This window comes from Lissotriton helveticus, chromosome 1_1 (assembly GCF_964261635.1).
Source record: "Lissotriton helveticus chromosome 1_1, aLisHel1.1, whole genome shotgun sequence".
Classification (NCBI taxonomy): domain Eukaryota; kingdom Metazoa; phylum Chordata; class Amphibia; order Caudata; family Salamandridae; genus Lissotriton; species Lissotriton helveticus.
Window position 1 is genome coordinate 341,582,286 of NC_136057.1, and position 15,484 is coordinate 341,597,769.

The window sequence follows — 15,484 nt, forward strand, 5'->3', positions numbered from 1 at the left end:
TATAATGGCCGTGTGACCCAAGCTCCGCCCATAATGTAATCAGCCCACCTGTTGCAGTTCTTGGCGTAGTCCTTGACTGCAACTCCCAGGATGCAACATCGAGATCCCAGGTGGGTGCTGGCGTGGAATATCAACCCAGTGGTCGGGCGGGTGGCAGGAGTAGCCCAAGATGAATTCTGTATCTCCTGCTTAAGGTAAAAACAATGTGCCTCCTCGGGTCCCCAGACCGCTTTAACCCCATATGTACAGGTCCAAATGTCAGCGGGGGAAAAAATGTCAATGCACTCCACCCAAGACGAAGAACAGTGTCTTCGCAACCGCGTTGTCTTTTCCTGCACAGCGAGGCGGGCCCAGACCATACCAGTCCATAGTACACAAAACGCCGAAGCAGCGCCAGAAGGGTCCAGGCCAACTTGAAAAACGGGGGCTTCCCAATGCGTGTCTGGCAACACGCAGTAAATGTCCAAACAACACCTTCGTGAGAAAAGCGCAGGAGCCTCAGTAGGGGACATCAAGGGGGTCATTTATTTTCACAAAATTCGGCGAATGCATTTCGGCATAACAATGCCTTCCTCAGCGCCATAAGAATCCAGGAGGTGTTTCATCGAGGCGCTACCAAGTTCCTGCTGCCTATAATGGCCGTGTGACCCAAGCTCCGCCCATAATGTAATCAGCCCACCTGTTGCAGTTCTTGGCGTAGTCCTTGACTGCAACTCCCAGGATGCAACATCGAGATCCCAGGTGGGTGCTGGCGTGGAATATCAACCCAGTGGTCGGGCGGGTGGCAGGAGTAGCCCAAGAGGAATTCTGTATCCCCTGCTTAAGGTAAAAACAATGTGCCTCCTCGGGTCCCCAGACCGCTTTAACCCCATATGTACAGGTCCAAATGTCAGCGGGGGAAAAAATGTCAATGCACTCCACCCAAGACGAAGAACAGTGTCTTCGCAACCGCGTTGTCTTTTCCTGCACAGCGAGGCGGGCCCAGACCATACCAGTCCATAGTACACAAAACGCCGAAGCAGCGCCAGAAGGGTCCAGGCCAACTTGAAAAACGGGGGCTTCCCAATGCGTGTCTGGCAACACGCAGTAAATGTCCAAACAACACCTTCGTGAGAAAAGCGCAGGAGCCTCAGTAGGGGACATCAAGGGGGTCATTTATTTTCACAAAATTCGGCGAATGCATTTCGGCATAACAATGCCTTCCTCAGCGCCATAAGAATCCAGGAGGTGTTTCATCGAGGCGCTACCAAGTTCCTGCTGCCTATAATGGCCGTGTGACCCAAGCTCCGCCCATAATGTAATCAGCCCACCTGTTGCAGTTCTTGGCGTAGTCCTTGACTGCAACTCCCAGGATGCAACATCGAGATCCCAGGTGGGTGCTGGCGTGGAATATCAACCCAGTGGTCGGGCGGGTGGCAGGAGTAGCCCAAGATGAATTCTGTATCCCCTGCTTAAGGTAAAAACAATGTGCCTCCTCGGGTCCCCAGACCGCTTTAACCCCATATGTACAGGTCCAAATGTCAGCGGGGGAAAAAATGTCAATGCACTCCACCCAAGACGAAGAACAGTGTCTTCGCAACCGCGTTGTCTTTTCCTGCACAGCGAGGCGGGCCCAGACCATACCAGTCCATAGTACACAAAATGCCGAAGCAGCGCCAGAAGGGTCCAGGCCAACTTGAAAAACGGGGGCTTCCCAATGCGTGTCTGGCAACACGCAGTAAATGTCCAAACAACACCTTCGTGAGAAAAGCGCAGGAGCCTCAGTAGGGGACATCAAGGGGGTCATTTATTTTCACAAAATTCGGCGAATGCATTTCGGCATAACAGTGCCTTCCTCAGCGCCATAAGAATCCAGGAGGTGTTTCATCGAGGCGCTACCAAGTTCCTGCTGCCTATAATGGCCGTGTGACCCAAGCTCCGCCCATAATGTAATCAGCCCACCTGTTGCAGTTCTTGGCGTAGTCCTTGACTGCAACTCCCAGGATGCAACATCGAGATCCCAGGTGGGTGCTGGCGTGGAATATCAACCCAGTGGTCGGGCGGGTGGCAGGAGTAGCCCAAGATGAATTCTGTATCCCCTGCTTAAGGTAAAAACAATGTGCCTCCTCGGGTCCCCAGACCGCTTTAACCCCATATGTACAGGTCCAAATGTCAGCGGGGGAAAAAATGTCAATGCACTCCACCCAAGACGAAGAACAGTGTCTTCGCAACCGCGTTGTCTTTTCCTGCACAGCGAGGCGGGCCCAGACCATACCAGTCCATAGTACACAAAACGCCGAAGCAGCGCCAGAAGGGTCCAGGCCAACTTGAAAAACGGGGGCTTCCCAATGCGTGTCTGGCAACACGCAGTAAATGTCCAAACAACACCTTCGTGAGAAAAGCGCAGGAGCCTCAGTAGGGGACATCAAGGGGGTCATTTATTTTCACAAAATTCGGCGAATGCATTTCGGCATAACAATGCCTTCCTCAGCGCCATAAGAATCCAGGAGGTGTTTCATCGAGGCGCTACCAAGTTCCTGCTGCCTATAATGGCCGTGTGACCCAAGCTCCGCCCATAATGTAATCAGCCCACCTGTTGCAGTTCTTGGCGTAGTCCTTGACTGCAACTCCCAGGATGCAACATCGAGATCCCAGGTGGGTGCTGGCGTGGAATATCAACCCAGTGGTCGGGCGGGTGGCAGGAGTAGCCCAAGATGAATTCTGTATCCCCTGCTTAAGGTAAAAACAATGTGCCTCCTCGGGTCCCCAGACCGCTTTAACCCCATATGTACAGGTCCAAATGTCAGCGGGGGAAAAAATGTCAATGCACTCCACCCAAGACGAAGAACAGTGTCTTCGCAACCGCGTTGTCTTTTCCTGCACAGCGAGGCGGGCCCAGACCATACCAGTCCATAGTACACAAAACGCCGAAGCAGCGCCAGAAGGGTCCAGGCCAACTTGAAAAACGGGGGCTTCCCAATGCGTGTCTGGCAACACGCAGTAAATGTCCAAACAACACCTTCGTGAGAAAAGCGCAGGAGCCTCAGTAGGGGACATCAAGGGGGTCATTTATTTTCACAAAATTCGGCGAATGCATTTCGGCATAACAATGCCTTCCTCAGCGCCATAAGAATCCAGGAGGTGTTTCATCGAGGCGCTACCAAGTTCCTGCTGCCTATAATGGCCGTGTGACCCAAGCTCCGCCCATAATGTAATCAGCCCACCTGTTGCAGTTCTTGGCGTAGTCCTTGACTGCAACTCCCAGGATGCAACATCGAGATCCCAGGTGGGTGCTGGCGTGGAATATCAACCCAGTGGTCGGGCGGGTGGCAGGAGTAGCCCAAGATGAATTCTGTATCCCCTGCTTAAGGTAAAAACAATGTGCCTCCTCGGGTCCCCAGACCGCTTTAACCCCATATGTACAGGTCCAAATGTCAGCGGGGGAAAAAATGTCAATGCACTCCACCCAAGACGAAGAACAGTGTCTTCGCAACCGCGTTGTCTTTTCCTGCACAGCGAGGCGGGCCCAGACCATACCAGTCCATAGTACACAAAACGCCGAAGCAGCGCCAGAAGGGTCCAGGCCAACTTGAAAAACGGGGGCTTCCCAATGCGTGTCTGGCAACACGCAGTAAATGTCCAAACAACACCTTCGTGAGAAAAGCGCAGGAGCCTCAGTAGGGGACATCAAGGGGGTCATTTATTTTCACAAAATTCGGCGAATGCATTTCGGCATAACAATGCCTTCCTCAGCGCCATAAGAATCCAGGAGGTGTTTCATCGAGGCGCTACCAAGTTCCTGCTGCCTATAATGGCCGTGTGACCCAAGCTCCGCCCATAATGTAATCAGCCCACCTGTTGCAGTTCTTGGCGTAGTCCTTGACTGCAACTCCCAGGATGCAACATCGAGATCCCAGGTGGGTGCTGGCGTGGAATATCAACCCAGTGGTCGGGCGGGTGGCAGGAGTAGCCCAAGATGAATTCTGTATCCCCTGCTTAAGGTAAAAACAATGTGCCTCCTCGGGTCCCCAGACCGCTTTAACCCCATATGTACAGGTCCAAATGTCAGCGGGGGAAAAAATGTCAATGCACTCCACCCAAGACGAAGAACATATTTATATATATTTACACAAACCACTCCTGGTTCACACTTCTACAGATCCGGGAAAGAAAAACCAGAGCAGTGGCGCAATTTAGTTTTCAGCATGTTTATTTGGCATGAGAAACTATATATATATATATATATATGTATATATATTACCTACTGGCGGTCGCCAGTAGGTATATATAGTTAGGATTTTTTCTCTATGGGTTTTTTGAAAATTCTATGTCCAATAACTTTGGCGTTTGTGGACGGAATTGGCTGAAATTTTCAGGAAAATGGCACATTTTGTTTCTGAGCAGCCCTTGAAAATTTGGGGGGGGTTCGTCAAGGGGGGGCTGAGAAAAAAGGGGGGTCCCAAAACGTGTTTTTAACATTGAGTTTTCCATAGGGCGGTTGGCCTCACTTTTAGCCCGAACGGCTGAATGGATTTGCACGAAACTTGGCAAAATTGTAGGGACTGGTAGCCCGATGTGCCTTTTGTAGGTCTCAATATATGTGCTACAGTGGATTTTGAGAAATTAACGTTTAAAAAAAGATATATATCTGTAACAGCAGACCGGGCAGCGCTCCAGGACGCGTACTTTTCGCGCAACGGAGCTTTGTGAAGTGAAGCTGATTGGTTCTCCGGCGTCTGTCAACATTCCAAACAGTCCGTAGCGGCCGCCATCTTGTCTCTCGGTAGGATCGAGAGACAAGAGGAGGCCAAAGCGAAGGGGCAAATGACCATAAGGGGGAATAGTAGATCCTCGCTGACCCCCTACGTTTGATGTGGAGGTTTTAAAAGGGCCCCGCGGGGCAAAAAAAAAAAAAATAATAATAATCGAACGGCTGAATGGATTTGCACGAAACTTGGCAAAATATTAGGGACTGGTAGCCCGATGTGCCTTTGCTAGGTCTCAATATATGTGCTCCAGTGGATTTTGAGAAATTAACGTTCAAAAAAAGATATATATCTGTAACAGCGCTCCGCTTCGCGTACTTTTCGCGTTACGGAGCTTTGCGAAGCTGATTGGTTCTCCGGCGTCTGTCAACATTCCAAACAGTCCGTAGCGGCCGCCATCTTGTCTCTCGGTAGGATTGAGAGACAAGAGGAGGCCAAAGCGAAGGGGGAAATGACCATAAGGGGGCATAGTAGATCCTTCCTGACCTCTTAGGTTTGATGTACCATTTTGCCAAGTTTGGTGTAATTCCGTTCAGCCATTCAGGCTGTAGACGTATGTAAATGTCCTATGGAAAATTGCATGGGGAAAACACATTTGAAAGTGTTGAAATTTAGAACCAATTAAAATGTTAGTTTGGTTTTGTATTTGTGTGTGATGAAAGTTAATTGGTTATGTATATATTTCAAATGAGAGGAAACCACAGCCATTTTGTGATACTACTGTCTGAGGTACATTTGTGAGGAATTTTTGGTGGTGAATTTCTGGTGTTTGATTTACACAGTACTAACACTTCTCCTACTTTTAAAAAGGTGAGTTGTTAATTTGTAAGGGGAACTATGTTGTACACTTGAAGATAATTTGAAAAATGTTTTCTGTTATTTATTTGCAGTCCTTCTGTTATACTAAATACTTGATAAAGTTAGTTTTATATTATGTATTACTAAAAACGATAAATGAAAGTGATTATTTTTTTCTGCAATTTACAGCAAGCAATTTCAAAATAAAATGGCTCACAATGAAGAGACCGTGGCAATTTCTTTTGAATTGTCCACTACATTGATTGAAATTGAGAGCAACAATAATGAAATATTGTCACAAGGAGGAGATGACTTGTATGATTCCATTAGATTGATTGAAATGGACAGCACCAATAATGAAATATTGGCACAAGGAGATGACTTGAATGATTCCACTACATTGATTGAAATTGAGAGCACCAATAATGAAATATTGTCACAAGGAGGAGATGACTTGTATGATTCCATTAGATTGATTGAAATGGACAGCACCAATAATGAAATATTGTCACAAGGAGGAGATGACTTGAATGATTCCACTACATTGATTGAAATTGAGAGCACCAATAATGAAATATTGTCACGAGGAGATGACTTGAATGATTCCACTACATTGATTGAAATTGACAGCACCAATAATGAAATATTGTCACAAGGAGGAGATGACTTGAATGATTTTTTTGATCAATCTCTTGATGGCGAATTTATCGAATGTTTGGAGACCATAGAGTTACAAGAATCATCATTGCAGACTTTTCATGAGGACATTGCTGATGAGGACATGTTACTAGTTCTTTCAAATTTAGAAAATTCTGAAGAATAAATTTATATTTAGAAATCAAAAATTGTTTGAGACATTATTCATTTTTATTTTTAATTTATGAGGTTGTAGCGAAGTGATTGTAGTATAAAATGAGACTTATAGTATAGAGTGCAACATTTTTATGTTACATGGTAAGTTTACTCATATTTACTTCCCTTCTGCCACTATATTATCTCCAATGTGTATTTGACATCTCTTCTTCATCTCCGGCCTCCTTTCTCTCACTGTGTCTCCGATGCATCTTATCGCTGCTATTTTGTGTAATTACAGAAGAGAGTAAAATAAAATAGTTCGGAACGTGAAAAGGGGGCAAAGTAGAGTACTCCTCACCCCCTAGGCCTTTTTAGGCGGTCCCAAAAGGATCAGTTTCTGCTTTCCTGAGAGATTATGGTATGAGTTCCATATACCACAATAACTTGCATTACAACATGCAAGATATCTATCTCCTTTTGGAGATATTCGCGCTAAGCGCGAATATCTCCAAAAAGTAACACCTGCCCTGAGCAGTTCTTAGCCATGTTATCCAATGGGAGGTGGATAACATGGCTAAGAGCATTAGCTCGGTAATGCATGAATATCGCTGAGTTTTTAGCGATATTGATGCATTGCGGCCGTTTATTATCGCATTTGCGATAAACCTTGATAATAGCAAGGTTTATCTTCGATAATTTCTGACGATGCTTAGCGGTAAAAAATTCGTTGGTAAGCATCGTTAGCGATAAATATCGCTTAACTTTGGTAATATGCCCCAACGTCTGTTAACGTTCGATTCGAAGGAAATGAGGAAGTGTTGAAAAACATTGTTTGCGCCATCTTGCCTTTTTTGAAATGCCACACTTTTGTGGTGCACGGCAGCCATTTTAGATGTCTTGACCAGACCCACTCTCTGCACGCTGTCGATTCGTAGCATGGCTCCTCACCCTCGCAAGCATCTTCCCCAGGCACTGGTCACCCCCGCTCTCTGTCTTATGCATGGGCAATAAACCTCCCCCCATCTGCGCTGCTCTTCCCTGAAAATCACACTCTGTGCCCGGCCGACACCTCCCTTTCGCCCTATTCACTACCGCACCCTCTGACACTCCTCTTCCTCTGTGTCCGATTGTCCAGGCTATCAGCTAGCCCTGCAGATGTAGTTTATGGCCCCAGCTGTAAAGAATCACCCCTCTTCAAAGGAGTTATAGTAGATCAAGGCCCACACCCGATGAGATCCGTCACACCACACGCGTTCCTACTATCTGAAAACCATCCTGTATTGTGATTGGGGAGGGGACCGAGCCTGAAGCGGAAGATTCCAGGAATGACTCTTGGTACATCAAAGTTTTTACAATTATGTGTCACATTAAAAATATGTAGCACTCCAACAAAGTAGTAGGAATATAAAACTTTAATAACATATAAATATATACAACAAAACAAAAACAGTAAAAACATTTAAACAACGAAGAGACCGTGGCAATTTCTTTTGAATTATCCAATAGATTTATTGAAATTGACAGCACCAATAATGAAATATTCTTGTCAGTAGCGGTCTGTTGTGCGAATAGTTACAAGGCAGCAGAACGCGCTGAAATCTAGATGGCACGAAAGTGATGTCTAGTAAGTTGCCGCCCAGCAAATAACGGCGTGGGGCGCCGCGGGGGTGAGTGAGTCCAGTAGGCACCACAGCTATTCTTACCGGCATCGCAGAATTACTGCTGGGGACAATGCCTGTGCTGTAGCAGGGTCACAGCAGAAACAAAAAGGATTTTGTTGAAGATGTTGTTGGTTTTAAATTTGAAAACAGTTCTGGTGTCAACTGCTATGCTAATGTAGTGGTTAATGTTTTGTTTTCTCTAGAAAATGTAAAAGAGGGGGAGGCAGTCCAAAGTTCCGTTAAAAGGGCAAAGGAAAGGATCGGTGGTTTGAACTATCAGTGAAAAAGGGGAGGGGGTGCAACAATTTTTCCTACCGGGTCACACTGTGCTTTCACCGGAACTGAGGTCTGCAGGATTCTAGTAATTCAAAGTGAGGCTGGCGCCAGCATGGGAGCGCCGACGTCCCGCGGATACAGTTTCTTCACTCCACGGGCGATCATGGCAGTCATTCCCCATCGGGGGTCGGAGACTACCGCGGCTCCTCTAGAATCTTCAAGGTCGTGGAGGACTACGGTGGTGGAGTCAAGCAGTGACCGGGCCATTTCTTTATGCTGGGCCCGCTCTTGCCAGGTCGACCGCCATTTTGAGAGTTCGGTAGCTACTGGCGATCGCGGGGTCAAATGAGCGGACGGGCTCCACCCTGCCGGGCGAGACGTTGCAGCATGGCCACAGTGGAAGAACCCTTTTCCGGGCGCCTGGAGCGCTGAGGGTGCAGCTGGGAAGCCTCCACCTGGGGAGGCGGGAGAGGCCTGTTCGCACCGTCTCTCCCTCCCAGTGCACCCCACGGCGTCTCGCTTGAGATTTGTTATGGCCGGACCAGGCGATGAGGACGAGGGGGGGGGGGTCGGAGGCATGTGGAAGAAATCCCCCCCCCAGTGTTGTCGCAGCCATTATTCAAGAAAGAAGAAGTGTCCCGTCCGTCTTCGGGCCGGGCTTCCGGTAGATGTCGGCCGGACGCCCCTGGCTCTGGCCCCATGAACGGGTTTCTTGGTTTATCGGCTGCAGCCGGATCCCGTCGTCCTCGGCCCCCCGACCGTTGGTGGCCGGACCGGAAGAGCATGTGGCGGGAGTACCTGCAACTCTCAAGGGCCACCGCGGCCGGACTGGGAGAGAGACGGGAGGGTCGAGGAGACATTCCCCCCCCCCTGCAACTGTTCAGCGTTGTAAAGGCAATCCCCTGGCCGGGTCCCGCTGGCCTCGGCCTCTCCTCCGGCTACACCCTACGTTAGGATCTCCTGGCCGAGGCGTGGCAGCAGGACCTGCCTTATATGGGCTGCTCCCGGCTGGGCGTAGCCGCAACCCTGCCCCACCTTGGAAGTTTCCAGAGTGGGGGCGGATGTTCTACTGACTTGCATTTTCCCTAGTCTATCGATTTTTTTGGCGTGGCAGGCGGTGGGACAGCGAGGGGTGATTTGGTTTCTCTTACTGTTTTTCTGGTCTCTCACTACTGGCATATTTTAACGTTTTCTTGTTTCTAGGACATTAATAGGTTTTATCATTACGTTATGTTATCGTTTCTTTGTTCGTTGTTTAATAAAAGTTCATGTTCATCAGTGGCCTACTGATTTTCGTTTTCCTATTCTTTTCTTTCCAGGTTGTTTCATGCTAAAGTTTCTGTTAACAGGATACAGTGATCACTTCGTTATTATTGCATATGTCCTTTTCACTAGGGGTGCTCTCTGGTCGGGTCAGATAACGTATCTCTAGTAAATGGTCCGGGTGAAACAGGTGCATCAATCAGTGGGGAGTAGATAGGCATGACAGATTACAACGGGGGAGAAAGGTCCGCATTACGTACCCTTTCACTACTTGCAAAGATTTTCCTACTTTTATTTGCAAACAGGGAATACCTCCAAAAAGAACTAATTCCCAAACAGTCAATGTTCGGACAATCAATCAATCAATGAGGAATGAAATAGGTACGACGTGTTAAAGGCTTGCGTTACCTACCCTTCACTATCTGCAAAGGGAGAGAGAATATTCCTATTCTTCCTCGTTTGCAGGCAGAGAAGATCCTTAAGAGAACCAACTTCGAACAATTCAATGCTCGATTGAAACAATCAACAAGGGGTACTGTGAACACAAATGAACGCCGCTTATCTACATACGCATTGCTATTTTCAACAGGTTGTTCCTAATATTTCTATTTTAGCGAGGTCAAAAAGAGATCCCATTAGTGGCCTACTGATTTTGTTCGATTCCTTTTGTTTTTTTACACGATTTTTCGCTATCTGCAAAGACTAAACAGAGTATTGCGACTCTGTGCTTGTTTGTAAATAGAGAATGAACCAAAGAGAACAATCAATCAAATGGAGAGAGAAGCAGGCACGACGGATTACAAAGGGGGCAAAGGGCTGCGTTAACTACCCTTCACTATCTGCAAAGAGAGAGTACTCCTAATAGAAATGAGGGGTGGGGGGCAGCATTCAAAGCAGATCAGTGTGCATAAACACGAAAATGTTTTTACTTACCACGTACTTGACATTCGACAGCTTATGATATTTGCTATTAAAAAACCATTGAAATTCACTGAAAAAACCATAGGTTATAGACCATATATAGTTAGGAATTAGCATTTACAAAACCTTGAAAATTCACTGAAAAAACCATAGGTTATACACCATATATAGTTAGGAATTAGCATTTACAAAACCTTGAAAATTCACTGCAAAAACCATAGGTTAGAGACCATATATAGTTAGCTGGACATTTTATTGACATAAAACCAATGAAATTCCATATATAGTTAGTTGCACTAACTATATATCGCGCACCCGCAATCCACTGCTGATGATGTCACATATTACATCATTCATGACATGGTCAGTGACATCACTGATGACATCACTGATGACATCTCAAATGACATCACTGATGACATCACTGATGACATCTCATTTGACATCAATGACCACATCACTGATGATATCATTCATGTGACAATACAATGCATCTCCTCACATTTTAATATAACCTCTGTTTCACCCAGTGTTAAAAAGAGTATAATTTTGAAACCATTGACACACCAATACTAGTTACTACATACGCACTCACTGATTGCTACGTCTACACACACCTTCACTCATTCACCCATACAATCATTCATACATACAATCACTCATCTTTACAACACTATCATATGCACTCATACACCTATACAGACACTCACAGTCTGCCACTCATCCATGGAGTTACTCACACACCTAGTCAGTCCTGTAAAGAATCAATGAGACTTCCATTTTCTTGTCTATACAGTTAAACATAGAGCACCTTACATTTTCAAACATATACTAACACATACTTACCTTCTTATACAATCATTGATACAAGTACAGATTGATCTGCACAGAGTCACACACCTCCCAGCTAGCCACACACACACTCAGTCTCCCATACAAATACTTGGGCAATCAATCAATAACCCATATAGTTACTCATATAGCTACTGATCAACACATGCAGCAGTTTACAGAACAACAGACATAATGATGCACAAATTAAGACAGTTTAGTCACTAACCCATGCACTCAGTGAGACACATTTAATCACTCACTCATACAGTCAGTCATGCACCTAGTAAATCCTTCGTCCAGACACTTACACATCCACTCATTCTTCAATATGTAAGACATATTTAAACTTTATAGAAACAAAAAATCACTGGATGTTGTTATCAGTGATGTCATCAGTGATGTCATTTGATATGTCATCAGTGATGTCATCAGTGATGTCACTGACCATGTCATGAATGATGTAATATGTGACATCATCAGCAGTGGATTGCGGGTGCGCGATATATAGTTAGTGCAACTAACTATATATGGAATTTCATTGGTTTTATGTCAATAAAATGTCCAGCTAACTATATATGGTCTCTAACCTATGGTTTTTGCAGTGAATTTTCAAGGTTTTGTAAATGCTAATTCCTAACTATATATGGTGTATAACCTATGGTTTTTTCAGTGAATATATATATATATATATATATATATATATATAAATATATATATATATATATATTACCTACTGGCGATAGCCAGTAGGTATATATAGTTAGGATTGTTTTCCATTTGGGAAATCGCAACATTCTATTAGGAATAACTTTGGCGCCGGTTGAGGAATCTTCCTGAAATTTTCCTTAACTTTGCCTCGCGGCGCTCCGCTCCTTCCCTGAAAGTTTGGGGGGGATTCGTCAAGCGGGGGCCGAGATAAAAGGGGGGTCCCAAAACGTGTTTTCCCCATGTTAATTTCCATAGGGCGGTTGGACTCACTTTTAGCCCGAACGGCTGAATGGTTTTCCACCAAACTAACCCCAACCCCATAAGAGCTTCTTTAAGTGTTTTGCTGAATATCCCCCTGGTGCCCTCTGGAAGTGTGAGGTGTCCAATGCGAAGTCCCATATCAGGTTGAAGTCTCCAACCAATAAGATGTCACCCCGTGGAAACCCCTCTAGCGCGGCAAGAAAAGAGATCAGAAAATCATGTTTCCCTGTGTTACGTTCATAAATCGTAGCTATGGTGCAGGTTCGACCTCGTAACTCACCCCTAACCATCAGGAACCTCCCCTCTTTGTCCTTTTTAGTGTCATGGTGAATAAATGGGACGAGTCATGAAAAAGGAGCGCCACCCCATTGTGCTTTGTGTGTTCTGAGGAGCGAAAAATCTGCGGATAGGCCCTATGCTTCAACCGCTGTTCCTCCTTGCATGGGAGATATGTCTCCTGCAGAGCCGCAATTTTAATCTGATGATCGTGTAAGGATTTCCAGACCTGGTTCCTTTTATTAGGGGAATTAAGGCCTTTCACATTCCATGTTAAGCTACTCCCTTCACATTACAAGTCTGGTTTGTACACACCAGATGCAAAATCCATCTGTTCCTCTTTAAGATTTCTAGCCACTCTTCACGGCGTAGATGTATCTTTTGCAATAGGATAATATTAGTATCAGAAAGCTTAATAAATTTGAGAATCCTCTTTTGCCTGGAAGACACCCTTAAACCATTCACATTCCACAACATTATTCTTAAATTGTTAGCCATTCTTTCTGGTCATTCCTTCCCTTCCCTATAAAGTGCCAACCTTCAAACCCTCCTCTCACTCCTAAAATACTATCCCTTTGCACTAATGAGACCCATATCTTTTTATTTTTTTCCCTATCTGCGCTCCAACCTGTGCTCAAATAAACAAAAAAACACAAAAATGTCTGCATGCCCCCCTCCCTGTATCCTATCTGGGTATTCCAACATACCCTGTTTGAGCTCCGTGCCTCTGCCTTATACAATGACGTAAAGCAGTTTAGGAATCTTTGAGTCTTGATTTTAACAAGCTCTCTAACTAAGCCCCCTCTCTCATATTGTACATTGTGTTGTTCCACATAACTCTAAGAGTTGCCGCTAAAGTCTTCAAGTCTTCGATGTACTTTCCTAATTCCCATTGGCGAGTTTGAGTAGCCTTTGAGATGTCTGACCTAATCATAAAGGACCAATCTTCTTTTGGAACTGCTTGCTCCTGAGGGCCGCTGAGAGAATCAGCTCTTTGGTAGTGTATGTGTGGAAATTGATCAGAATCTAGGCTTTCCCTTTTCTGGAGGTTTTCTAAAAGGATCACGATGTACCCTCTGAATGTCATTCTGTAGATCTAATTTTACTGTTTCCGTGAAGAATTCTACTACAAAATTCTTTACATTTCCTCCCTCCATGCCTTCCGGAATGCCTAGAACCCTTAGATAATTCCTTCTGGAATTGTTCTCCAACACTTCAAGTTGGTCTCTCTGCTCCCTTTCTCCTGCCCTCAATGCAATTATTTTCTTTTGGTTTATTTTTACTTCCTCCTGCAGTGATCCCAGAGAGGTTTCCATAACAAGTAGCCTTTCTGTGATGTCTGCCAGCCTCTCCTCCAAGCCATCACAAGCAGCTTGAATTTTAGCTTGGTTCTGTTCAGAAACAGTGAATTTTTCTTTAATGTCACATGTGGGGGCGAGCAGGATCTGGGAAACTTCTATGTCCAGTGTCTCTTATCCTTTGCCAGATATGTTTTGACCTTCTGTGCTCTGACCCCCACCCCCCTATCTTTCCCTCTAATGCTCCAGCATTCGTAACTTTCCAGAAGGTTTGTATGAGGAGGGACTGAGGTATGAGCACATGTGCAAGGTACTACACAGGGCATGAGAGGGCATTCATATAATGCTCTAGCAGATCCAAGGTCAATGAGCTGATGAGACCACTGTGGGGTCGTATTGCAGGAAGACTGTGTGCTGAATAAGAAGAAAAGTTAAATAATGGAATAAAATACGCTTTATTAATAAACAAAAGTAATACATGTTATTCCACAGTTACCCTGAATTAATTTATTGGTTGCATATTTCACGCACAAATGGTCATTTCTTTACTCTGCACACAATAATTGTATTTTTCTCCCCAACCAGATTCCTCTCCAGGTGAACAGTTCAGCGATTGTGGGCCCCAAGGATGGAATCCACCTGAAAGTAGTACCACGGTAGAACTGGACATCCACGCTTGCATGTCTTACCAAAACCAGTCATGATGTGGATTTCCTTTGTGATGTACATTGGCAGCATTTCATTGCAGGATGGGCTCTAGAAACAACTCACACATGCTCTGAAGCTGCTACGAATCTCTCTTTAACCAGGTACAAGTAAAATCTGCTGCTTAGTTCATTGAACCCGGCTACACTTCTGCATCCTACCATGGCTGTTGCCTGTGGCCATATGGTATCATCGCTCCAAGATTCCAGGATTTGTAATGCTAATTTAGCGACGGTTGTCTCTTGGTTAAGGACAGTCCCTATGAACATCCCTTCCACTGCCTTCACATCTAACAAAGAACTGCCTCATTCGGGAAGCAGGTGAACTGAGTTTGCTTCAGTAAAGTATTGCCTCAGCACCTAAGTGAGCTATCCTGGTAAGAGCTTACAGTGCACGTAAGTGTCTTCTACGCACTTGCGTCACCAGCCAGAAAAGACTAAGAGCTGCAACAACAACAACCAACAAGTGAACACAGGAACTGCTTGGAGCTGGAGCACAGGACTCTGCCAGCTGGACCACACCAATGCTTTTTATAGCTCACTGCTGTTTCTTTCCTGTTCGGAGTACTCAGATGTTTTTATAAGGGGAGCATTACTAGGCTGCTTTCCAAAAGGGAACCGTTTTCATTCTTTGTGATGCTTTGTCTATCTATCCTTGAGTAAAACCCATTGCTGCACCACATGCTCTGGATCTGATGGGGTACTGGACATTATCGATGATTAAAAACGAACTGCTTAATTTTAGCTAAAGCTACTCAGGTAGACCTGAAAGAGGTCTTACATAGTGCCTTTTCATAATTAGTTTGTCATTTGTACACAATAATTATATAATTTAAATTCTTGACTGGACATTTAACCTTCCGAATAGTTTAGAAGGTTACGCTGTATTTTTGCTTTGATTGTTGCATACATTCACATGTGTAGCTAGTAGTTGAATATTTTAT

General features: G+C 45.2%; 1 protein-coding gene across 1 annotated transcript in view; it reads left to right on the forward strand.

Annotated features, from left to right (window-relative positions):
• Positions 1-15,217, forward strand: part of TBXAS1 (thromboxane A synthase 1) — a 458,190-nt gene extending 442,973 nt beyond the window's left edge. Inside the window, exon 14 of the mRNA XM_078673199.1 lies at positions 14,422-15,217. Coding sequence (XP_078529325.1) covers positions 14,422-14,496 — 75 coding nt within the window. The 3' untranslated portion in view covers positions 14,497-15,217. The remainder of the gene's footprint in view (positions 1-14,421) is intronic.
• The last annotated feature ends 267 nt before the right edge of the window (positions 15,218-15,484 follow it).